This window comes from Trachurus japonicus, chromosome 6 (assembly GCF_045865225.1).
Source record: "Trachurus japonicus isolate A0001 chromosome 6, Traja_1.0".
Classification (NCBI taxonomy): Eukaryota; Metazoa; Chordata; class Actinopteri; order Carangiformes; family Carangidae; genus Trachurus; species Trachurus japonicus.
In genome coordinates this window covers 24,653,069-24,680,694 of record NC_140912.1, presented here as the reverse complement: position 1 = coordinate 24,680,694, position 27,626 = coordinate 24,653,069, and the positions used below count along the sequence as shown (strand labels likewise).

At 41.3% G+C, this 27,626-nt stretch overlaps 1 protein-coding gene across 1 annotated transcript in view; it reads right to left on the bottom strand.

The window, feature by feature from the left end:
- The window catches only part of cdh13 (cadherin 13, H-cadherin (heart)), a 295,317-nt gene that overhangs the window by 14,229 nt on the left and 253,462 nt on the right, over positions 1 to 27,626 (bottom strand). The window contains exons 12-14 of the mRNA XM_085779939.1: positions 23,940 to 24,082; positions 4,585 to 4,818; positions 2,115 to 2,330 (exon numbers count right to left, since the gene is read on the bottom strand). Of these exons, the coding sequence (XP_085636065.1) occupies positions 2,115 to 2,330; positions 4,585 to 4,818; positions 23,940 to 24,082 (593 nt within the window). The remainder of the gene's footprint in view (positions 1 to 2,114; positions 2,331 to 4,584; positions 4,819 to 23,939; positions 24,083 to 27,626) is intronic.

The window sequence follows — 27,626 nt, the reverse complement described above, 5'->3', positions numbered from 1 at the left end:
AGTCCTCTCTATCTGTCCCCCAGCACAGGTCTCTGTGATGAGCTTGAGCAGGAGTCGGCTCTCTGGGTGTGTGTGTGTGTGTGTGTGAGAGAGAAGGGATGTTCTGCATTGGAAATGTAGGACCTCTGTTGTCAAGCTGGCTGTAACATCGTCTCAGAATGCACACACACACACACACACACACACACACAAACACAGTGTCCTTGTTTCCACTCTCTCTGTACTCTACAACCTCCAGCTCCAGGGTAACACCAGCTCACTGTTACGTCTGTTCCTGCTACACAAACACGCTTCAGTCCAGATGAATGGACGTGTACACAGACGCGGGTCCAGGCAACCCACCGACCAGGAATCTGTCGTCTGGAGCCGCTATTTGGTTAATGAAAGCTCCCGTCTGTCACTGCACTATTTACAGTAGTAAAAGGACATCTGCGGAGAAAACTCTCCTAATGTCATCTTGGCATGTCAACCAATTATCATGCTTTCTAGTTCAGACGCTCCGGCTTCTACCATGGCAACCACAGCTAACCAAATATTTCTGAAAAGTGAGACTGTGAAAATCTAACTGACTGTTCCAGCTGGGATACTCTCAGGCTCGCTGCCATAATACTTTCCGAGAGGTGGCTGCTCGCCCGCGAATGCTGACACAGCATCAGCTTACGCTCATGATTAGTGTGTTGCAGTGAAACCGCGACTAATGGCCTATCAGCACTGAAGTGCGGTGTTCTTATGCTGCCGCTTGCTACGCATTGTCAGTTTAATTTAATACTTTGTGTCTTGTGAATCACGAGTTTGAACAGAAGTTGCAGGTGACTAAGTGCTCTAACTGCATCATGAGAGAGCGAGGTGTTGATGAGTTCCTTAAGACGCAACTTCAAAAAAGAAAAAAAAAAGCCTTTCCATATGAACCGCAGTCATCTGCTATGGATGCGCTTGGAGAGAAGATATGCATCAATAGACAGATTGATCCATACTCAGAGGAAGATCAATGGGTCATGCTAGATGCTGTGATTCACAGATACACAGAGAAAATGAGAAGATGAGACGCAGCGATTCTGCCTCTAAGCAAAGGATTATGGCAGGAGTGTGGCTGGTTGCTAAACAGAGGGAAAGCAAAAGAGCAAGAGAAGTCACATGGAGAAGGAAAAACATTGGCAGAGACAGGGCCGATGGATGAAGCACACAGGAAGTGGTCAAAAATATGGAAGCGGGAGTAATCAATGAGATGTGAGAGCGAGAGAAAAGAGATTTTAGGATCAATAGAACAAGACAAAGAAAAGAGAAGAAAGACAGCTGGAAAGAGAGGAGACATGACTGTGATTTTTCAGATGATCAGTAAGACACATGTGAGAGAAGGAAAGGATGGAATAATCACAACTACATCATCTTTTCTGCCAAAATGATGTCTGTGTTTCCTTTTCTTCTCTTTTCCTTTCCATGTCATTCCTAATGTTATTCTCCTTCTCATCTTCCTCTCTTCCCTGACACTCTCCAAATCCTTACCGCCGTTCCCACCTCTGGCATACAGCGAGACTGACTATAAACTATTGAGGACAAGCCCAGACGGGTGAACACAATCTGGGGGGCCTTAAAGTTGCAAATGATTTTTCTTCTCACCAAACTGGCTGCTGGACGTCCTCCTCCGTTACTTTTGTGTTGTGAATAGAGGAGGTTGAATAATTCATGTTCTTGCTAATGGCTTAAATGAGATATTCAGAGTAATTTCAAGTTTGGCTTCCTGGGGAGTGCTGTAGGCATGTTGGCAGAAGAATATAGAAATGTGAAATGCAAAAGACTTAGTTTTGCAAGTGAAAGCGATGAATACAAGGTTTGAAAACTGTGCGCAGAGACACTTGCGTACCCATAGGAATATATAGAATTCACTGAGTACAGAGAATTGCTCCTATTTGAAATATACTTGTCCTAAAAGTCAGTATAATTTGACAATCTGGCCTTAATAGATTTTTAAAAAAAAAGAAAAAAAAGAAAAAGAAATAGAGACCAACAAACTATACCACTTCACCATTAATCATCTTGTAAAACAATGACACCAATAAACAAATCATCAAAGCAAGTTCTCTGTTGTTGTGTTTGGTGGGTATGATGGTACTTACAGAGAAGGGCAAGCAGGAGCGCCGCGAGCAGCACGAGAAGGCTGGAGCGGTGAGAGTGGGCAGAGCTGCAGAGCATCCTGTTCTTACAGACACACACCTGAACTTTGACCTCTGTGTTGTTGAACAAAGGGGGAACCCCTGAGTCGGTGATGAGCAACGGCAGCGGGTAGTTGCCTTTCTCCAGTCTGCGCAAAAGCATGATTTGGGCGTGTGTGGCTGTGGGAGACACATAAAAAAGAGGAAAAGGAAGATTTAATGGAGTGGATGGACAGTCGTCTCTCATCCTGCAAGCACTGTCCAACTCTCCTGCATTGACAGCTACCCTACTTTGCAAAGCAAAACAAAAACTAAATATGTGATTTATTACACAAAACTTATATGCCCCCAGTCACTGGGTACAAAGCCATTCCTGACAACTGAAGTGACAAAAATTGGCACCGATTAGGTTGCATAAGATTGTTACATTTTGTTGCATCATATTTTAAAATCCCTTAAGAGACACAGGAGACAATATTTAAGCCAGTTCACTTCATGCTAAAATGTGTCACAATATGCAAAAGCTGCACATTCTAGGTGTAGGAATGCCAGGGCTGTTATGCCTCCAGGTTTGTATTCAATTACAAAATTGATATTGTCTGAGAGTGCACTCAAAACAGTGTCACAAGGCAACTGTGAGCAGCAGTAAACATTAGATAAATGCAGAGGCCCCTCTCTGAACAAATCTGTCCCACCTCACCGCCTCATCAGTGTGTTTCAGGAACTACGATCAGTTGGTGACGTATCAACAGACCTCAGCACAACCAGACATATTCTATCCTGAACAAACATTTGAATGTGCTCGATTCAACACAACTCAAGAGTGTGGAAATAAAGTATGCACCTCTATACTTAGGCCACATGCATTTTTGAAACATTAGATGAAAATACATACAAACCAGTGACACATTTAAGTAAAAAGTTTTAGTATTAAGGTTATAGAATTGCAAAGTTTGATTCAGGGTTGCGTAAGTAAAAAGTCTGATTCATTTTTTCCATAGATGATGTTAGGGGACTGCTAGTTGCAGTACTTGCAATGCTTGGACAGACATGAAGCTCTCCCAGCTGAATACTAAAGATGAGACTAGAAAATATCTGGTTCTTTGATAAAGAGTCAAAGGTACAAGCCCATACACAAAATCCAGAGTCTTTGAACGAGCCTCTCGAGGTGAATTTGGGCAAGAAACATCAAATCACTCAGCTTAAAATTCTTTTGCATCTCTCTGCTAATGACAAGTGGAAGTTTAAAGTTAAAGTTTTGAGTAAATTGAGGACAAAATCTACTTTACCGCTTAAATTGACTCATTTTCAGATTGTGCACGTATTTGTACAGTATTGTTCTCAACGCTGACACACTAATTGCTTTCTTGTTTTTTTTTACTTTAATTCATCATTCATCTGTATGTAAAAATAATAAGTCTTTGAGTCTCTGATGATGAAATATGTCTGATTAAAAACAAACACAACTGAAAAGTGTGAATTGAAAAGTGTGATGTTAATTGTCTGTGCAAACTGCTCTGTAAAGAACTGAAAAGAGTTGCTGAAAATAAGCCCATGCAAAATTGTTACCATCATAAAAGAGATATATTGTTGAGGTAAAACCACCACTCTCCTGGTTCCACACTCATGCACACACACACTCATGCACACACAGTCGAAACGAGCACAGTGGCAGTTCATCTCAGTATGAGCCTGCTCTTTCTCTGCCGGCCCTATCTGTCTTTTCCAGCGGTGGTGATTGAGGAGTGTCTGTACCTCCCTCTCCCGCTGTCAGTCACAGCTAATACCTCTGGGCAAGTTTCAGCTCTGCTCTGTCACTCAAACACACGCAGACAGCGCTGTCGGTCATGCAACTCCTGAATCAATGTCTTGGTTGTCTGTTTATCCTCTCCCCCCCCCCCTTGTATCATATTACACACTGCATCCTCATGTGATCATCATCATCATGATCTGTTTGAACATCTGCAGTAATTCTGCTCAGTATTCAGCATGGACTCATATTAACACTGTGAGACAGGATATAAAACTGTGCACAGTTGAATTGACCCTTTAATATTTTTACAAAGAAAGTTACTTTTGTGCTTTGGCAGATTTCTCTCACCTTTCTCACAATGTCTTTTCTCATTTATGTTTATTCCTACACTCCCCAGGGAGCTTTTTGGCAACTCTGAGAACAGGCTGAAACTCTTGGTGAAAGGAGAAATAGTGAGGGTATAATAAAAGCAAAGAAGTGGCTTGCATACAGTACAGTGCATAAAACCTGTTTCGTGGTGCAGTCATAAGGTTCTTGTAAGAAAGATTTATTGACTGCTGAAAGGCCTGATGTTGTTTAGTAGCTGAGACATTTCCTTTTACTGAATGCCATTATTATATCTGCAATGGTCCATATGAGCATGACAGCATACAAGTTCTTTTATGAAAATAAAATACTCACAATTGATCCTGGTAACTTTCCATGTTGTGTCTAGACCGGACTGTTTTGCCAGCTCTATCTTAAAGGGTGCACCATTAGGTGGGAGGTCCTTGTCCCGTCCCCCAACTACAGCCACGTTCATATCATTGGCATCTTCACACACTCGTGCTACCGATGGGACCACGTAGGGAGCGTTGTCGTTGTAGTCTTCCAGCTGGATGACCAATGTGCCAGTACCTGTGGCTGGAGGGTTGCCTGGAAACACACAAAACACAATTCTGCACATATGAGGACAGGCAGAGGGCAAAAGTCTTTATTGATTCACTCATTACACTTTAGACCTCCACTGTGGGCCTGGACGCTCATTATTTTGTGGAGAAATGTGAGCCATAATGACCTGGGTGGGTATGAAAAGACAGGACAACATGGCTGCAGTAAAGCGTGGTGCACTCATGATTATTCTAAAGTCAATTCTCCTTTGAATGTTTTTCATTTGCAGATGCTCCCAAGTGAAATTTAAGACCGGATTCCTTTTACAAAGACAAATGCTAATAAACCTAATAAAAATCCACCATGCTCTTTTCTCCAAATTTGACCTAATTTAACCCAAACAACACAAAATTGTGTTTTGTTTCGTATGTCATTTCAATGCCAGAAGAAAATGAATCACAGTGACTCATGTTTGCAAAAGAGCGGTTTGACTTGGCACACGGCCGGCTTCTGTGTTCATATGAGATTACACCTTATTGGAGGGTGCTGGGTTAAGAAGCAGCTTGGCTCTTCTCTATTACTGCTCTCTGTTTCACTGCGATTAGAGGTTATTAAAAAAACCCACATGGCATCCACAACAGCTCCAGAGGTCAGTCAGCAATTAACACCTAAAGACAAGATCTGTAATTGGAAAATGGGTCTCCTCCACCTTTTCAAGGGAAAAAAAACAGTTGCACAAAATTAAGGGTGTGTGAATGTGTGTTTGTGTGTGGGGTAGTGGTGGTGATGGTGAGGGGGACAAGTGGAGAGGAGAGGAGAGGGAAGGGGGAAGGCAGCAAGTCAAGATATACAGTATGTGCAATAAATGTCAAGCAGTGCTGGAATGAAATCCAGTCTAGGTTTTAACGGTGCTGTTACAGAAAGCTACACGCGGAGCAGTAAATGTTCCTGCCATGAAATGCTGATTATGTGAAAATTACTATTTTAGGACAAACATTAAAAAAAAAAACACATTGACAAACATCTGACTAATGAGTCAAAATGACTTGGATGTTAAAATATGACACATGACGATGAATTTAATCCAGTTTCATAATAGGCAGAGTCTCATTGTCTGTACAAACAAAAAGCCAGCAACACTCAGTGTCCTTTTTGTAACTTTAACAAAGTGTGTGAGATACACACTGAAGAAGACAGCCGTCGAAACCGGTCTGTGTTTAGTTGCCTGTACCTGTGAGTAATTAAAGTAACACGAAGAACACTGAGTGTTGCTTGCTTTTTGTTTGCACCGAGTTTCTCTACAGCTGAGCATCTCTTGACTTTTTTCGAGTGTTGCGCGTTCTTCCTTCTTTTTGAATGTGAGTGTCATTGTCTAAACAGCGTATTAAGCAGATAAAACAAATTAAAAACAAACTTTTCCAATCTATAACCACACACACAGTTTAAAGTGATAATGACAACAGATTTAGATGCTAAAAATACTTATCTACATTTCTAATAATGGGTAATCGAATGCAGAAGGAGATAAGAACATGAGATCAAGTGACAACTGTTGCTGTTAGATTGTACCAGCTGTAGCTCACAAGCTTATTAAGCAGCAACATTAGCTCTGTGTTAACTTCTTTTTTAAAACAAGAATCTTGTAAAGTTGTTATCGGACATGCATTTTTTGATACATACACAACACTGCGAAAAACGATAAACTCAATGTCAATGGCAGAAAGTTTCCTTGGCTAGCTGATGAGTTCCCTTACATTGGAATTTTTAAAAGTGTATTTTCACTTTTAATGTTACAAAAGAAACAGAGGCCCAGTGAGTTTGATGTTGGGTTATGCTGATTAAGGATTCTGGTGTAAACTTCCCTGGATCAAATAAAAGGAAGGACAGAGCTGTGAACTTCGGTATCCACTCTGACAGCGACCACAACTGCCTTCTTTGTTGTTGTTGTAAAAGAGGCTTTTTTTAATGTAACCCATAAATCCACAAACTAATGTCACACAGTTCCACTGGGAGCAACACTGGTTTACTACTGTTGGTAGTATGAGGTTACTGATAATAATATTTATATTTTACACAAGAGAAGAAACTCTGCTGAGTCTATTCCTTTTAGTTTTTCTCTGGGATTTTTAAAGATTAGTATAAACAAGAAGGGAAAAGACATCACACTCCAGACTTTTGAGTAAAGCTCTCCCATGCAGGTTTTTTTTTTTTTTTGACAGTTTGGATAACACTGACTCACAATGACCAAAGCACAAGTGTAAGGTTTGCATAACTCTACACTTTCAGATTTAATATGTCATAAACGTATAGCACAGCAAGTCCCATCTCTCTACACATGCTTACCTAGGAAAATATCCCAGGCTAATAAATGGAAATGTCAAACACACTAGTATTGCCCTGGCTGTTAAATCCCTCCAGCAATTCAGGCAAGTATCCAAGTGGTAAATATTTACTATTTGTGTAAATGATTGTGTGTAGTGTATGTCAAGTGTGGTGGAAACCTTAAAATAAGTGCGTAGGTGTTGATTCCCTGGGATAATGGCAGTGATCCAATTTCATATCCACCAATACAGACACCTCCCCACACCCACACAGACACAAAAGGCTACTACCTCCTCTCTTCATACCCAGCAACCCACATGATCTGGATCGAGTACAAAGCTGAAATACTCGCACTGTGCCAAAGTTAAGTAATTTTAATAGCAGTGAGTAAATGTATTTCCATATTTTTCCGGAAATTCCCTCTAACTACAACTGGTGGGTTTAGAAACACATGACTTTCAGTCAGCACAGAGGAGAGGAAGATGAATAGATGATGGATGGAAAATGCAGACCATCTAACATTCACCCACAACTGAAACTTTACAGCTTAAAATTCCTTTATGTCGTCTGCAGAGAAAATCACATCTCCAGCTACCGAGACCGATTAGCAGATAAACACCTCGATAAGTTTGTTTTTTCTTTAAGCTCAAATCTTTAATTTCATTCTCCGCTGTAAAACCATCAGCAGATTGTATGGCAGCGAGAGATAGGAGGAAATCAAATGTAATGGTAGCGAGTTTGGCATCTCTACTGTGTAATAATCATAAAATTACAGCTATCTCTGCACTCGGTTGCTTTTCTGTGTGCAGTCTAGGGCTGAGCAGGCGGCGCTCTGCTGGCTCACCTGGTTAAACCATTTATTAGGGGTGAGGCCTTAAACTCAGTCCAGGACTTTGCCGTTTTCTTACCCCTCCACTCGCCACTGCCGCTGGCAAAGATAAAGGCAGAAAAAGAAAACAGCCCTTATATACTGGAGATAAGTAGCTGTGACAAAATCAGCACAAGATTAAGAACACAGAGTTTAGCCAAAGCAGAAAGGGACTGGACAAGACGCTAGATAATCTATTATCACTCTAAATGTGAGCCCAAGAAAGTAAGGATGAGAGCTGTATCCCCTTTGAATGAGAAGATGCAAATTCTAACTCATTTGAGATTGAAAGAGGTTGTCTCTGTGCTTGGCCAGCTTTAAATGAAGCTGTTTGTCTTTCTAAATGAATCCTCCCCACATCTAATCACTATCATTTTTCGGATCCGCTTCTCTCCCACTCCTCCTCATCTCGGTTGCATCACGCCTGTGTCATCATCAGCCTGCCTCGGCATCAATGGAGCATGGCTGCTGGCCTCTGCTTCACACCGTTTTGTCACAAAAGTTCTGATTAAAAGCACTGTAAGTTACTAAAGCAGACTGCAATTTATGGAAGCGTGTCTACCCACGTCTGCATGTTCGGCACTAAAAAAGAACATAAAAAGTAAAGTGGATGATATTAAAAGAAGACACAGCAGGATTTGTTGCAAAGCCAAGAGCAAATGATAATTTTCAGGGTGATGAAACCTTCGAGTGTAAAAGACTACCCTCCTGTCAGAAATGTTTCCATCGCCGCATCAAGCTGTCAGATTGTTATGGCTGGCAGCTGGATCTCCCTGTCTAATTAACAGAGGTTTCAATCTTCATTTGCACATCTTGCAAAACTAACGTCAGAGCAAAATTCTGATGCCACAGAGCGCCGGGGACAGATTTCTCTTCTCAGGAGCTGTGTTTGTTATCCTGCATTGCTGTGTTTGTGTGTCATTTAAGGCATCACTCTCGGCCTCCAGAGTTCAGATTGAATAACTCAATTATTGTGTTGTTTATGCAATTGCTACACTCCAGATTCAAACTGTCAGTCTTAATGGCTATCTTAGTGGGCAAACAGTAATCAAACAACAGCCACAGCAAATAAGCAGTGATTATCGGAGTTCAGTAGCACACTGTTCCAGGTCTGTGCCCACATTTCCTATACACAATAAAGTAAAACGCAGGTCTATTAACCTCTTATTATTAAGCTCACTAATGGTTTTATGTTATCGTTTGGCCATGGCTGAAGATTTGTTTATGTAATTTGTTGCTTTCAGTTATCAGACACTTGAAGGAAGGAGTCATCTGGCATGATATTTACTATTATTTCCCACCATTAATTTTGGCAGTACATTGGCTATAGCAATAGTAGAGCTACATTAGAAAGGCTGGGAGAGAAAGAGAGGGGATGATGCATGTCGTAAAGAGTCTGGCCCAGATTTGGACACAGTCTTGACACATTTAACTTGAAGGATCTCCAGAGTTGATATAACATACAGAGAAAAAAACAAACACCCTTGTGACAGCTCTCAAAAAATCATGGCAGTCCATTAAAATAAATGCTGAGATCCTAATGTCCCTAAATTGACACTGTTAACAGGGCTAAGAGTCTGCAGCATTAAACCCATGTGTGTAATCATTAGAAAATGCATCTTTCTGCACAACCTCTGCCTCCTTATCTTTATTACATCTCCCTTCAGCAGTGGTTGACCCTGGGCCAGGCAATGTATTGTAAAACTTAATCCCAGTGTACCTGTAAGTAAATTAGGTTTCGTCAAACTCAAAGTAATCCAATTACTTTTGTGGCTCTGACATTTTGCATCTTGCTAACAGGTTAACATGACATAAATATAGATGGAAATCCCTGCTCGGCAGTTCCCTCTCTTTCTCTCCCTTGCTGACTGCTCTGTTTTATTTATTTAATTAGGGAACCGTGATTAAATTAGGAAGTTCTCAAACCTGCATAAGCTAAGTGACTTCTGTTCAAGTGAAAAGTGTTTTATGTACAAATATGATAATTAATGATGCATTACTTTTCACAGTAAAATTAGCATTGCAAAACTAAAATTAACTTTACGCAAGCGGGGATTGAGTCTGATAAATTGGTTTCAAAGCAGGAATTACACTAATTAACCAGTGAGATTAGGTTTAATTGTCTCAGAGTCTCTCTTTAGCATTAAAAGGCGAAAAGCCACTGTGAGCTAGTTCAGGCAGACTCTCACACGTGACAAACTCGACCAACTGAAACATATGTATCCAATGCCCCCTTTGCAAAAAAAGGAGGCCAATCTAAGAGGGCATGTACTGCTGAGTGTTTTGCTTTGGTGCACTGCTGCTGCTGCTGCTGCAAACAATTTCTGTAAAAGACATCTGGGAAGTCCCACTTGCATGGTGGGTGCACGGTGGTTCCTGCTCTGAGGATATATAGCTTGTATGATGATATACATTGAAGTTAACTGCATCAACTGACTGGATAATGATAAGGTGACCATAAAATAGTGAGTGATGTTCAACTGCTCTGGCTAGAGATGTGTATTTAATACTTAATGCTGAAAAGTCACGATAGACAAAATAAACAAACTTTCCTGACAACAGTATAATTTAAATGTGATCAAATATTGAAGCTAGAAATAAGTTAAAGAGCAGGAGCTGTTACAGCATCACAGGAAAGCTTAAATTTAAGTTTTGAATAGCAATTTGCATAATGTCTGCTGGGAAACAGAGGCGCGCACACACAAAATCCTAACAAATTAAAAACATTACTGATATGAAAAAATTCTGTGTCAGTTAATTGATTCAGCATAATGATTTGTGAAAGCTGGCATAATTTCTGAGAAGTTTGCAAACACAGATATTTTACATTTGCAGTGTTGTTGTAGTTATTTGAACATATATATTTGAGTCGACGTAAACTGTGGAAATTCTTCACGGTTAATTCATCACCTCCACAATCTCCCTTCAGGCTTCACCCTCCTGCTCCATCCCCATCGTCCACCACTGCTCCCGACACCTCCACCTGCCCCTGGCTAGCAGTTAGACAGACCTGTTATTCTCCTGTGTGCCCAGAGATGAGAGGAGCAAGCAGACTGATTGACTCCCGGGGCCGTCAGGGCTAATCCACAGCTACAGGCTAAAAACAGAACTCCTTCTATCTCTCTCTTTCTCTCCACTGTTTTTTCCTCCCATCTCTCTATCTGCCTGCTCAAACACTACTTTTTCTACCAACATTATGGCTTTAGGCTAATGCGTTCTTTCTGTTTGACTGTCACTTTCTGTTGTTATCACTTTATATTTTCTTTCTGTCTAACTTTTCTCTTGCCACTATTGCAGAAAAGGAATGAAAGATAGGGTTGTGACCAGCAGCGGTTTTGAAATGTACCGATTTCTGCCCTGGCATGGTATGGTGACTATAAAATCCATGATCTGTTTGCACTTGGTCTGTCCTCTTAGGGGGAAAATGTGTTGTAGCTATGAATTTTTCTGAGAGGAGGTAAGGGCAAGAAGCACAACAAATTCAAAAAGGAGGGGGGAGTACAGCCAGTTCCATTTTCATTTTTGGCAAAGTCATACATTTGATAAGTTTCTCTTACTGTGAAATAAGTCCAACGCACCAGTCACAATTGAATTCCCAGGATTAAAAGAAAGCCCACTTGTAGAGTTTGTCACCAAGGACAAAGCTGAAAAATGACTATTCTTATCTGGCTACATTTCTTTTTCTCATTAGAATAACCATTAAATGCCAGGACAGCTTAGGTACAAACAACCCGTGGATGATGCCCTTGGCTAAGAATATTCAGTATTGTTATTACTATGATTATTTTCCTCAGCCGCATAAAAGCAGATGATGAGGGAAATGAAATAACAACAAGCAGAGACCAGAGCAAGCCAGGAGCGGGGCTACAGTACACGTGTGAGGAATGGCTCGCTGGAAAATGTCACAATACATTATGCTCCTGCTAAACAGTCAGGAAGACTAATTCACAGGTGGACTACAGAAAGGTAATGGAGGAGAATGAGAAAAGATAAATGGAGGCAAAATCTAAAATGAGAAAGGGAGGAGAGGAGAGCAGGAGGAAAGGAGCTTTGAACTAAAATGATGTTGGAAATTATATGATGATATGAAGTGTCTGCCTTGGCATAAAATCCAACCTAAATGTAGTTAAATCTTTTCCCTGTCAGCCAGAACAGAAAAAAAGTAACTTTTTATTCTCATCAGCACAATACTGAGACATAATACACACATGCACTGCTGCATTTTCCCATTTCTCTTCATCTCCTCTAACACTTTCCACTCTTGTCCACTCTTGTTAAAGCTACATGACTCCATTCAAACATGTTCACGCACAATGGGAACACATTATATCGAGGTTTCTAACTGATCACTCTGTGAAAGTTATTTTTCCCCTTTGCAGTTTGTTGAACAATGTTGTGTTGTATTGTCCTGGGTTGTTTCCACAACCACAGCAGACAAACCTAATACAGCCAGAAGACGAGTCACAAACAGAGAAGATGAATCTACACACAGTGAGACTCCACACAACCTCGGACAAACCGTAGAAAACAAATCAAAAACAAAGACATGAATACAAATGTTTTGTGCCATGGCAGATACTGGAGCTCATCGCAGAGTGAATCTTGCTCAAATATTGATTAAAATGTATTCTGTGTATTGGAAGTGGTGTCAATGCCTCATCTCTTCAGATTGGGTTTTCTTCCCTCCGCCATTTAAACCCTCAAATACTTAAGAATGACAGACTCACAATTATATTAACACAGAAGTTACTTTGCATCAGTTCGGAGATGTAAAATCAATTCTCTGTTGATTTTACATGAAAATCTGTACTCAAAATTAAAAACAAACCAATTCTGCCATTCCACTTTTCTCTGATCAATGCGTTTCATGGAAAGAGTAGCAACTAATGTTGAAGTGTATAATGTCCTTTTTAGCTTTGAATTTTTCAGTTTCTCACTATCCATCTTGTCACTGTACAAGTACAAAACCTTGTTAAAACTCCCTTCAGATAACCCACTTCATTCTGTCCCATCACTCATCAGTCTCCTCAGGGCCTTGGCAAATACTATCACATAACACCCTGCTAATCTGATTGGCTGATCAGAACTGTAAATGAAACCAACCAGAGCCAATTACAATAGGCACAAGTCATTAAGAGGGATGACTTCGGGGAGAGAAGCCATGCTGGGGACAGGTGCATCGCTGCTAGTCTGGCAAATTACTTTCAGAATAGAGTTTGGGTTATCAGTTGCTGGCTATTATACCGAGTGATTTGAGAATGAGGGTATTGATACGGCTTTAAGTAGGCTTACACTGCAAGCTCTTTTTGTGCTAATTAAACACCAAAATTGCCTTCCTTAGGAGATTTCTTATTTTGGTCTTCACCCAGAAAAACTCTGCTGAAGGATTTCGACTGCGATAAGCTGTCGGATCAAAATGAAAAAAAAAAGTGTCTATGCATCCAAGTGAAACAACTTTAATTAGCAAGTTTGTTAAATTCTCACGATTCACAGCACTTAAGCAAGATCTCTGGCCCACAGGGCGAATCAGAAATTATTTTAAGATTCTTTTGAACAGTTCACCTGTTTTACTTTTTATTGAAGAATATTTTCTGACTAAACAGCAATAAGCCAACATTTGTTCCACATTCAGATTTACAATTATGTTCATATAATTAAAGGTCCCAAACAGTGTGTGTTTACCCCTCCATCAGTTCTCTTCCATACTGTCTGTAGGTTTTTTTTCACTGAAGACATTTTAAGATATCACACAGGTTTAAACATAAAAATGAATGGTGTATTGATGCCATTTTTGCTGCTTTAGTTTCAGGCTGCTTGTTCACTGTCACGACTTACAGACACACTTGAATAGAAAAGAGCCATAACACCTGTGTGCTTTTCCTGCAATGTCAACTGACAACTGAGAACATCCCACCTCTGACAACTGCACCCAGATTTCCATCACTTCTTTCCATCCCTTTCTTGCATCTTAGTCCCAACCACTGAAGATGAGATGTGAGAGACAAGATATTTCCTCTCGCTTCCCATCCCGTGCACGATCAACTGCATCAGCTGACAGTCAGCTTCAACAGCTCTGTTGTTACTGTGCAGTGTGTGAATGGATTTAGATAACTTTATGTCTAAATATGGACAGGTTTGCCCAGAAAATCCATACAGCATACACAAGAAGAAAAGTCAGTAAATAAGTTAAAAGGTCATCCGTCTCTGCCTTTTTCCTGCCATCATAAGCAAGCTTGCAAAACTAGGAGCAGTACTAGGAGCTCTACCTTTGCAAAATACTACATCCATCCTGCTCCATTAATCTGCAGTTATAGGCACGGCGGTGCTTTGAGCTAAATGACAGAATCAACCCCATTAACATTAATCTGATGATGTTGCCTTGCTCACCATTTTAGTTTAACATCTCAGAATAAATATCAAATTACACCAGAGACTGAAGAGGATGTGATTAGTTTGGTACATGGCCATAAATCAGAGTACACAAAACTAAAATCTAGACTTTATGAAGTTGCTGGATGAAAAGTCAGAGGACTGTCAAAGTGATCACACCCTCAGGATGGCTTGAATGCATGTACCAAGTTAGTAGTATAATAATAATAATAATGATAAGGTGCCGATAGAGGAGACATGAGGAATTACCAAAGTCCAGTTATTCATCCTCTGGGAACCATGAAGCCAGTCCAACTAGATGTTGAGATATTTTAGAGGATAATTTAAAACTTTGTCATGGAGGTGGTGCTAGAGGAAAAGTCAACAATCACCATGGTGAGTAGGATTTTGTTGCTATTTTTTGGTCGACCGGCACCGTCAGGTGGGTGGTTTCTGTCAACTTAAGATAAGGAGAGACAAGCTGTTTTCCTCTGTTTACAGTACTTATGCTACGCTAAGCTAAGCAGCTACTGGCTGTTTTCTTGCATTTAAATGGACAGGTATGTGTGTGGAAAAGATTTTCTCATCTATCTCTTGGCAAGAAACAGATAGTGTATTTCCCATAATGAACTATTTCTGTATGTGTGTTGAAACTATGAAACCAAGGATTATCAACTCAACACAAATTACTAGTTGACTTCCTGTATGAACAATTTATGTGTAGCACATGACAGGTGCTTTGGGAGTTTTCACATGGGCTGGGGGAAGTATAGACCTGAGAAGTCCCCTGCCAATTTTAGAAGGTGTTAATTGAAGTAGCAACTTCTAAACTGTGAGGCCATATAATGAAAACACCCTCCAACCCCTGCACACCACCATCCCACCACTGCAAAGCCCATAAACACATAGACACACACACATACACAGTGACTTACACAGATGGTGCTTTCAATTCTTCATCAGGAGCGAAGCCTCTGACAGATTCCCTATGTTGTTCTAATGACATGCTTTCAAGATAAACTGAAAGACATCCTCCATCAGCCATGTTTCCCTGATTCCATCATCTGACTTCATCTTTCATTATCTATCCCTCTCCATCTCTACTACCCACTAATCTCATTTCATCTAGATCCCTGTCATTGAAACTACACCCAAAGCCGTTTGTATCGTCACAAACGAAGCCTTCGTGGATATATGCTGGGCGCAGAGGTGGAGGGCACTTTTTAAATTCTAATGGTATTGAATACAGTTGCTTTCCACATATCCAGTTGCTCAATGTTTTAGGCTGCCTGGCATCACTGCGCTCAGACAGAGGCTCTCTTGCTGAGTGGGTAGAGGAGTGTTTGTTTTAACGTGCCAGGCGCAGCGATAACTTTTGATCTGGGGATGAATCAGTATTCAAGGACACAGGAGAGCCGGGGCCTGATAACGGCCAACAACAGAGAGAGAGAGAGACGTTTCTTCCCTGGCAAAGCCAAACAAAGGTTTTCTTTAATCACACACATAATGTGGGCCTGTTTACAAGGTGGCAACTTCCCCCAAGAGGTTCCACAACAAGTCGAGAAATAAAAGACAGAGGCAAAGTGAGAAAAGACACAGTGTGTATTTGGGGTTAATGAGGCAGTGTGGGAAGACAGGGGAAGCACCAAAAGGCAGGACTGTGTTGAGCTGTGATCTTCTCACAATTTCCAGAGCATATCCCATTACACTGCTATTACCCTGGGTCAGGATGCCGTGATTCCCCACCCTGCTGTCTTCCCTCACGCTGGCATCGCCCCTGCATATTGCCACGCAGGGTCACAATTGATTGGCTGAGCAAGAACACATCTCTGCTAGGTAGTTAACCTGCTCGCCTCTGTGGCTGTCTCTATAAAGGGATTGACAGGAGAGAGATATATAGATGAAGTGAAAGCGACCTCAACACAAGGAAGGGAGGGGAGGTAAACACTTCCAGAATTCAAATAACCCTCTTTTGGTCCAAAACGCTAATGCTCACAAAGTCTACATCCTCTCTTATTTCATTTCCGTAAAAAAAAAAAGAATCACCTCATTACTTTGTCCTGTCATTTTTTAATTTTCGCCTTTCACTGTTCTCCCTCTCTTGTCTCTTGAGCTCGTCTCATTTTCTGCCATGTCTGTCTTTTGGTCTCCCTGACACTGAGTCTCCTGTTACTATATTTACCATTCTATTAGACACAGTCTGATCTTTAACTCTTGCTCTCTTGCTCTAGCATAATGGATTCTTTGAAAAAGTTAGAGGAAGCAGTCATGGCTGATTTCTAACATTAACTATGCCTTTATCTGTTAAAATCTCAGTCCCACAGCCTCTATTAATCAACACCAATTCATCAATAACTAAATCAGGGTTTAATAGAGATTCATTATACATGCGACAGTGAAAGTACTTATTCTGCTGTGTAATATTGAATAACATAAAACCTACTGGACCAGTTCAACGTTTGAAGGAATGGTTGAATGAGACTTTTAAAGCCAGAGACCTTTTAAAAGAAAAAGTCAGCAGTTTAATAAAATAAATATCAATATAGCTCAGTTCACCTAAGTTTAGTGTCTCATTTTGACCCAGTCAGTTAAATTGTGAAAGGAAAATCCACATTTCTACCGCAGTGAAACAGTGTTTTGTGGGCACAGTCGGACCATGCTTGTGTACCGTTAGTCCAATTTCTGCGCTGTTTTCTCCGTCATTAGGTATCAATTCCAAGACTCACACTGGCCGTTTGATGCTGTGTGTGAGCGTGTCGCCCACTGCTGCCACGCATATGCACACAAACAGAAACAGAGGAGGTCCAAACCCACAGTCCAAGAACTCAGAAAACCCCACCAGGAAACAAAAAAAACAACCCTGGACTGCCTGACCGGCCATGCAGAGAAAAACCCATTTAACAACATGAAGATTACCATTAACAAGAATAAGAGCTGGGGAACTAAAAGACCATCTGTAAATACTAACATTCATCTTTGCAATATCTTCCATTCTCTTCTGCTCTATTCTACCCTTAGCCCGAGGATTTCAGCCCACTGGGACGAGACACTCGCTCTCATACTCTATCATTTCCCTGCTGTAGTTGGAGGCAGGCTGATCACAGCTGACTAAAGACACAACATGAGTCTATCTATCTGCATTTAGCCTGCCAGGCTGGCCAACTGTGTGCTGGTGACACGACAAACACTTAGCAGCGAAACCATTGTGTCCAGGCTAGCCTGAAATACGGAAATTACTCAGCCCATTATGGCAATGAGCGGCACACTGGTTCCCAGCAGTTAGTATGGCAATGAGGCAGCACAGCGGCAGACACATGAAGATGGACACATGTTAAAGACACACAAATGTGAGTGTGCGCACACACACACATACACACTACTGACAGCTGCTTCCACTTTCCCCCCTTTTTTCTCTTTTACGAGAAGAGATGATGAACCCATTACTCCTGTCACAGATAGGTGGACAGCTTTACACATGCTGCACGCACACACACATACACACACACACACACACACAGTTTTATCTAATTTTACATCCATCTGAGCAGTAAAGAGTTTGTTCTCTGACCCATTAAAATTCAGCAACCCCTCCATCCTTTTGCCTCCTCCTTTTGATTTAAACCAGAGGGGATGTGATCTGACTGTGATAAATGCTGAGACTTTATCGCACTGCTCAGTCTGAGTGCGTCTTTGTGTGTGTAATACTTAATATTCCTGTAATTAACAAAGCTCTCTATGACTGTGTGGAGGATGTCTCACTGTGATACAGATGGACAGACACACACAGTCTAAACAGAGGTCTCCCCTTCCTATGTCCATGTGTTCAAAGCAAACACTGTTTTGCTCTTTCGTGCATAACTTAAGAGTTTTTAATAGCAGGTTATGTGGTGGCAGACTCAGAGGACTGTGTGTGTATGTGTGAGTATGTATGTGTGTGTGTGTGCACCACCGTGTTTCAGACGACTGGGGCTTTGATAATGTATTCATGCCTCCCAATGACAAATGACTCCCACCAGGAGGCGGTTTAACATTTAAATGAGGAGCAGGAGAAAACACTGAACCACAACACACAGCAGTGAGTGGATACACAGGGGCAAGCCAGAGAGGCGCCGCATGTAACAGGACAAAGACATTAAAAACCAGGATCGACACACAACTTCAACTCGCCCACACACACAAACGCACAGATCCTCCAGCGCTGAATCCAAAAACTAATGTGATGGAAGGAGAAGGGGGTAAGATGTGGGAGAAGGGAACAGCTGGCGTCCCGGCGGAGAATGAGAGAGCAGAGGAGAATTTGTTTGAGTTCAAAACCAGCAGCTACTGATGAGAGTTTATATAAACAACCCGTCAAGCCCTCTGCTCAGGTTGGAACAGTATCACCTCAAACAATATTGCACTGCTCGGCGAGTCTGCCAGGTGATGCTATGCTGCCCAGACAAAAGTGGGTTGTGGCTTTTGCAGTCAGAAACACATGATGGGAGCTTGGATACAATGAGCACAAACACAGTTTCACTTATGACTGTGAGCAACAGTGCATGTAAATAAACACAAGGATTTACCCTCATGTGTGTAGAGTATATGCACATGCAGTGAAAGCCACACATCCACATCATGGCTTCCCCTGCAAGTGCACTTGACTGCTACTGTATGAACAGATTGTAACCTCCAGACTCCAGACTCACTATTGCAAAACCCCAGCTGAGATGACCTCTGACCTTGACAGCAGCAAAGTGTAACCTCCGTTGTTATTGGTGTAACACTGCCATTAGTTCACTACGTTGTTAAACCATAAGATGCTGTGCCCTTCTCTTCTCTTCTTCCTATTACTGTCTTCCACTCTCCTGTCTTCCTTGATCCTGACACTCTTCCTTCCCTGTAGTATGTTTCCTGCATCGTTCACCATCTGTTGCTGCCTGGAGGGCTGCTCCAGCTGACCTGCCCTCATGCTGCTAACCGGGAGCTGCGTTCAATCTGTTGCTAACCATGCAAAACATTTACCAAGAGTATATTTCCTGTTTCAAGCTAGCACACAAGGTCAAGTTGGCTGAAACCAGCCATGGAACCAATTCTTATTCCAAAAACACTTTTAACTTTCAGTTCCACAAACTGGCAGAGAAATATTACCGTGTAGGAGGTTTATGGTTGAGGCAGCAGATCTAATTGTATTATTTTTTATGAAATACAGCTAGAAAACAATTAGATGATCTAATGACATCTAACCTCCCTTTATTACTTTAAGTTGATTTTATCCTATTCCATAAAATGTTCTCAATTATTACTCTTTTTGGCCGTGGTCATTCATGCCTCTTCTTTGACCTCCTATTTTTCTGTCTGACAAGGCTCCATCTCTCCCTCTCTCACTCTCACCCTCTTTCTCTGCAGCGCATGGTGGATATGTATTCCTCTGAAGTCTGCACATAACGATAAAGATGAAGACGTAAGGGTCAATCGATATCTTGTTGGTAGTCTACATAGGCGGGCTGTCATACGATCATTGCACAGATCGCTGTGGGGAAGGAGCAAATTTGTCCTGTTGATGGCAGTGTGTACAACAAAGAGGTGAGGTAGGGGTCAAGTGGAGAGTATTCTGCTCACATGCACATGAGCCACATGCATTCAGCTGTAAGTTGTTTAAGGTTGAGGTTCAGTGGTTTTTATGCTTCTACTTGTCTGTGTTTAATTCCATTCAAAAGAATGGTCTGGGCGCAGCATCGACACATCTGCCTCATATTTTTGACGCACAATTAATCCTCAGATGATGAATCCAAAACTTTGGTGATCATGTTACTTTTTCTCCTAAGTGTATTGACATGAAATTTGGTAAAGATCCAAGTCCTCCCCTGGAAGAACTATACTGACTTGTAGTCCTTGGGCCAAGACCCAAAATTTCACATATCGGTATCACCTGGGAGGGCAAATTCTAGTTGTGATTTTTTTATTCCTATACACCCCTAGATTAAGTTTTGATATGATAGACCTTGCTGACTGGCAGCTTTATAGTATTTATCACCTCTTAAAGTATAAAATATACTGTTGCTGTTCAAAAAAAAGTGCCTTCCCTGGAAATCATCTTTTTTTCATCATATCCTCTCCTTTGGGTGTGAACTAATGGCCAGCCACAGAGACTTGTAATAAACCCTTTGTTTCAAATAATTTATCTAATATTTATCTATTATCTAATAGCCGATTGTCAGTTCTAAATCATTGCAATGTATTTTCTAATTAAGGATACTTTTTGAAAATGATATTTCTTCCCAATACCTTATTCAATTGGTGTAGAGGCAAATTAGATAGATAGATAGATAGATAGATAGATAGATAGATAGATAGATAGATAGATAGATAGATAGATAGATAGATAGATAGATAGATAGATAGATAGATAGATAGATAGATAGATAGATAGATAGATAGATAGATAGATAGATAGATAGATAGATAGCAACTCAATCGTATTTTTCATGCTGCTTTCACGTGAAATTGGGCAGACGGACGACAGCCGCTGCACGTAACGGCATAAAAAAAGCCTCTATGTAAACAAGTGGTCCGTCAGCACGAGGCAAAACAATACACAATATGTTGACATGGCGATGTGGTATTGTTTACCTGACCCACATTTTACCGGCTTTCTCTGGACTTCTGTGACTAAAATGGCATCTGGTTTGTTACCGACAGCCGTCTGCCCGACTGCAGGTGAATGCAGCATCAGTGTAACGCTCCATTCCTCCTCACTGCGTTGCCACGGTGACTTTTCACAGACGCCATCTCGACCTGAGCCGACAGCTCTGTTGTCTCCGGTGAGTTTCTGTGGTTTCCTACCGTCACGCTGCCACTGAACGTAAAAACATGGCGACACAACATTGCAGCCAGCACCGAGCTTACCCGCTCCATGTATATATGAATTCCCTGGAAATCATCTTTCTTTCATCATATCTGATCCATCATCTAAGATGGCATAGGTATCAAAGGTTTTGTCCTTGTTAGAGGATCTCACTTTAACAACTTTGGGCCTTTCTCAAACGAAATCTGGTGTTTGTCCCGCGCGCTCTCTTTTTTCACACTCCCTCGCTTGCCCTCGTATCGATCTGCATAGACTTGACAAAAACAGACGCTCTGACACCATGAAAATGAAACACTATAATTCCTGTGACAACTGGACAAGGTAGTCCCGGTCAGTCCCACATGTCAATAAAAACTATGCTGGGTGGGGTGGTGGTGGTGGTGCCGGCTCACAGAACAACCATGTGGTGTGTACATTAAAACACTGGATCCAGATATCAGTTCAGTCCTTTATTTTGGTAACTGAACAATAATAAATGCAGATCAACAAAATGTGAACAACAGGTGGTGGATGTGAAACCCTGTCAATTAAGTATTTTTTTCTCAGGGCTTGAGGCAGCACAGATAATCTAAGGTTCTTCCTTTAAATTTCTTGGTCTGTTGCCTCACTGTACAGTACGAAGCTCAAGTTGCTCGGGCTCTCCCTCCAAGCCCCGATATTCTGCTGTACCAGGTAACAACATTGTGCACTCTGAACCATCATCTAAGATAGCATAGGTATCAAAGGTTTTGTCCTTGTTAGAGAGTCTCACTTTAACAACTTTGGGTCTTTCTCAAACGAAATCTGGTGTTTGTCCCGCGCGCTCTCTTTTTTCACACTCCCTCGCTTGCCCTCGTATCGATCTGCATAGACTTGACAAAAACAGACGCTCTGACACCATGAAAATGAAACACTATAATTCCTGTGACAACTGGCCAAGGTAGTCCAGGTCAGTCCCACGTGTCAATCACAGGCTACAGAGGTTTAGCAAAACATGTCGGCACGTGTATTACTGTAATATTATCATTGATGACGTATGACACGCATTGCCAGGAAAGGTCCGATCTGTCTGTTTAGACTGCAGACGTATTGGCAGATATCCAATTTGTATCTGATTTATTTCCACATATAATGGGGGCCGGAATCTAATCGGACAATATCTGATTCCATGCGTATTTGTCCCGTTTCATGTTACAGATCCGATCTGAGCCACTTGACAAGCCACTTTAATGACAATCTGCCTATAGGGGAAATAACGAAAAATATAAAAAGCTGCTCCTATGAAAAGGCTATCATGTTTTAATTTACTTATATTGACCCTAAAAACAATTTAGTATAGGTAAGGTTTTGCCCACTCAAGTGATACCAGTATCTGGTCTGGCCCAAGGATTATTGGTGATTGTTTGATTTCCTAACTAGCGTTTTCCAATCTAGCGATTTGTGACTAATGACGTACAAAACTGTTGCTGTCTACTGCAAGCTGTCATATGCTTAGGATTTATTATAACACATTTGTATGTTAATAGCAAGCAAAAAGACATCTGTTTCATTACTTTACATTGATGTATGAAACATACTGTACACATCAATTGAATGACACTCTAGCCTGAAAATTAAAAAAGGGAAGAAGTTACAACAATCATCCACATCCAGACAGATGTGATCATTGTAAGTGCTGCACTGTCTGGCCCTGCCTCCACTTCTGGCTCCAACACCAATCTCTGTTCACTCATAATCTTCAGCATTTCTCTTCTTTCCCACATCTCCCTTACTCACTTCATTGGCTCTATATCTTTTCCCTGTTATCTCCCCTTTATGTCCCTTCCTTTCTCTTCCTCCCTTGACCCTTCCACCTCCTCCACCTTCTTCTCCTGCCTCATCCTTACTCCTCTTTCAATGCTCATCTATCTAAGGCTACTGAATTCCCCAGCACAACAGTGCTATTCTGCTGCCTACTAATAGAATCTCTCAGTTCCTCTAATGGATCTGTCAGAATCTCCCTGAGCACAGGAGACCAGATAGATTGATAGTGAGTGGGAGAGAGACAAGAGAGAGAGGGGGACAAAGAGACAGGGAGACACAGGGAGACGTTGAGATGGAGAGTGAACCACAGAGAAAAGGGGAGAGACACGTCGGGGCTCTCAGCACTTTCATCTGTGCCTTGGAAAGTCTCAAAGTAGCAGCTCCACCGACACTGCCAACCAGCCACCATATGCTCCAATAGAGGCAATGCCGCATAAGGCCATCCCAGTGTCACCATGGGATAGTGATACTTTCACTGTGACCATGTCAAACTAACGGAGCGAGTCCTTTCCAAGTCTGTGGGTCTACACTACTTCTATACCTTGCTATAACTATATGTGCTTTGCTTCTACTTTTCCATATTTTCTTCAACAATTTTGCACCAGCACTCATCACTTAGGAGGAAATATTTTAAAATGCAAAAGAGAGTGAATTTCTGGTAGGATTGCTGGCACACTCCCACTGTATAAATCTTTAAGCACTTCAATCTAATTCCCTTTAACTACTATAAACACCTTAAACAGCTTACAAAACGTGCTTGTTTAAAGTGTTAGTGTTTCTGTATCAAAGATAAAGATGTCCTGAAAGATATCATGTAGGCACCAGTTTCAGAATCAAAGACTCTCATTGAATAGCTTTTACTGTAGTAGCAAAATGGACATTTACTGATCTACTGTAAAGGTTTTATAGTTTATTTTAACTGTCACATACATCCAATTGTCTTTTCTCTAGTTTTAATTCGGTATGGCAACTGCAACTCACCGTTGTCTGTGGCGATGAAGAGAGCTGTGTATTTGTTGTCATGGACATAAGGAGACTCACGATCCAGCGGGGCTGAAGTGTTGACAGTTCCTCTGACTGGGTTCACACTCAGCCAGCCCGCCGGGTCTCGCAGAACAGCATACCTGGGGGAGAGAATAAATAAATAAATAAATAAATCAAGGATCAAAGTCATTTTTCGCATGCAAGCACCATATTGTCAAACACAGAGTCTATCATGCAGAAAAGTTCCCAGTTTATTTTGGGGACTGCAGTTTTTGGTTTGACGCAACTCAGACTGGTAAACACAACAATGCAGACTTTCAAATACTCCATATTTGTCTCATAACTCCTCCGAATTTCCAAAGCACACGCTTCAAGAAGATTTGCATTTAGAAAAGCAATGCTTCGAGATATTACATTTTTAGGACGTAGGGCAAACACAATCTGGTTGTTTTCCCCACTGTGCATTCATTTTACTGCTGAACAAAATAAACACACATGCTTATGATATAGTTTCACATATCATGATGAATATATATTTTTCCCTTTTGAGCCAAATGTAGTGCTAGTTAACACATACACAAAAACAGAAGAGATATACCGTATGAAATGAAATAATCAGAGAGAATGTACAGTCAGTGGATCGAGCTGTTTGCAGCACCCATATAGATAAGATTTGTTAAGTGAAAGAATGGAGAATGTTATAGTTGTGACAGTGGTGTAGAGAAACAGGCCTAGAGTCACTTCCTGTGCAAAGGCCGCATCTCAGTGTGGCTGCTGCAGTGGCTCCTGCTGAGCAAAGGTTTGAAGATGATGGAGGACCTCTCCAAAAATCTTGTGGGCGAACAGCCAGGCCAGAATCGCCTTGAGAACGAGCCGAAGAGTGGATCATGACCCCGCTAATGTGACCACTCAGCCAGGCCACTGATGGCTGCTAGATGATGATTGGAAGGGGCTTGCATCTGTGTTAATGTCACAAGTGATTGATTTAGGAGTTCTGCTGCACCACTTCTCTGTATGCAGGCATTAATGTGTGCATACACGTTAACACACACACACACACACACACACACATAAGCATATACTGTAAGGATATACTTACATGCACATACAAGATTATACATAAGCCCTTTTTCTGTGAAACACAACTCATACTTGCATAAAAAAGTGTGCGCACACACACATTTTTCAACACAAGGCCGCTCTTTGCCGAAGTGCTGAGCAGCAGACAAATTGTCTTTGAAATGGAGCTCTTCAGCTAACAGAGTGCAACAAAGCCTTGGGAAATGGCTTTGCAATCAACCTCTGCTCACACCTTTCCCCTCTTGCTCTCACTAACACACACTTTCCCTGCCAGTGATTACTACTGTTAAACAGCACATAGGCTGTACTGTAACAAAAGAAGCACCGCTGCTGTGAGGCTAAATAAACTAATGACACATATATCATGGTACATGCTGCCTCTCTCTCTGTCTCTCTCTCATACACATACGCACAAAGACACAGACATACACATGCACCATCACACGTAGAGAAACCACATGATTCATAAGACAGGCTCCTCCAATAAAACAGACTAGAGTCATAGGTTGTTAACCTCCCTATGTCTCACTGCTCCTATCACTGACTACACTATCAGACACACCCTGTGATCTCTGTGTTGCATCACTGTTTCATCATTACGACACAGTGACAGAGGAACACACACACACACAGTTACAAGCACATAATGTTTTAAGGGTAATAGATGTGGATAAAAAGGTCCAATCATTAAATGTAAACTGTGTGCATCTCTGTGTGCGATACTGCCTGATATAATTATCATCGACATAATGGTATTAGTGCGCACGTCACCTGATAAGTCGCTAGAACTGCAGTGCAAAAATGGAAAAGATGTCAGGAGCATTTCAGTGCCAGTATTACCTTGTGTGTCCATGGTCGATAAGATTAGAAAAGTGCTGTGCAAGTGCAGTCCAGTTACCATTTTCGAGGTGAAAGTATGGCACAAATGTTGTTCATAATTCTTTGAAGAAATTGTTTGATACTTTTGGGTTATATAGTTTTCTGCAGCCACTTAGTTTTGCACAAAAGCCGTGTCCCAATTCAGGGTCCACATCTTTCAGAGGCTGCATTTGAAGATCAAGGGTGGTCGATGATTTGTTGTGCACCAGTAGCGAAAAATAACATGGCAGCAAACAATGCTGACAGAGAGCCTGGGGAGTACACTTTTTTTTAAATGTAAATATTGGATTGCATCTCAGTTGAACAACTAAAGGTAGAGCCAGTAAAAAAAATAATTAAAGAAAAAAAAAACACAGAAAAAACCCCAAAAGCCATAAAATGTTATCTGCTCATTTAACTCTTGGCAATACAAGAGCATGTGCTGAAATGTCAAACGTTCTTTTAATCACAAAATTCACGAGATAATTACCTAACTAGTTTGCCAAAAGCAAATATTGGATAATATACCTACTCCAGTTTCTCCTTCATTTACTTCTCAAACGTCGATGTTGTCATAGACCTAAAAATAACACCTACAACCTTGACAGAATGTGCTATGCAGTGTGAATAAGACACGTACATGTGCAAGACACGTAAAAATCACATCGGTAAAATCTGTAAATCAACTGAAACCTTCATTCGTACATTCTCATTCAACATAAACTCCCAAATTCACTGTAAATGTGCAGAAATATTGTACAATGGAGCTAAGCATTATGTTGAATTAATGTCAGACTTTTCTGTTTTCTACCACAATAAAGTTCTGAAGAAGTATAATGCATCTGTCTGCCTTGGTGTGGGCTCAAAGGTAACTACTAAATGAGTCAGATCCACTGTTCCTCCTCTCTGTGCAAACACGGGGACAGTCCATTAGAGATCTTTAAAGGGCAAATTAGAAAGACATTAAAAAGCCATTAGGAATATTCATATCTGGTTCTATGTGTTTATCTCCAAAACCAGAGCAGACCCAAACAAATCAGTCAACAAATGAGACAGTGCACAAACACAATGACCACCCACGTCCTCATTTAGCTGCCCATACACACACACATCCATTTTTGAATATGCACACACACACAGGAGCCAGCAAAAAACAGAAAGCAAACAGAAACAACTTATTGTTAAAGTGAAAAGTGGCCGGTCCGTTCTGCTTGCACTGTAAAATAATTCTCACAGCGGCATGGCGATTCGTCCAGACTTTTGCTTGAGTGGCAGAAAGAGCCGTGTCGTGAGGCACACACTGTGACCCCAATGTAAGAGAAAGCAGGCTGTAATATTACTCTTTCCACTGGACTGCAGAACTATGCCCTCAGGGGCTACTCTGAGCTGCTATAGCTGACATCAGAGCCCAGTCAGGGTTTGTGTGGGCATGTGTGTGTGTGTGAGAGGGGGTAAGTGTGTATGTTTTGCTAAGGGATTGCTCTTAGCACTCAAAAGATACACAGGAGCCTGGCCGGGGATGGCAGGAACGTAGTGCATCTGTTTGACTGTCAAGGTGTCTCATTAGAGCTGATCCATGGCCAGAGTTGTGACAATACGAGCCCATCCAGATTGTTCAAGGCCAGTCCTCCTAAAAACAATCTAACAACAGATTACTGATGAGTTTTAGATAAGTCAAACCTGCTTTTCTATGAAAAATACTATAAATAGGAAAAGTGCAGTCACTTGCAATAGGCTGATGTGCAA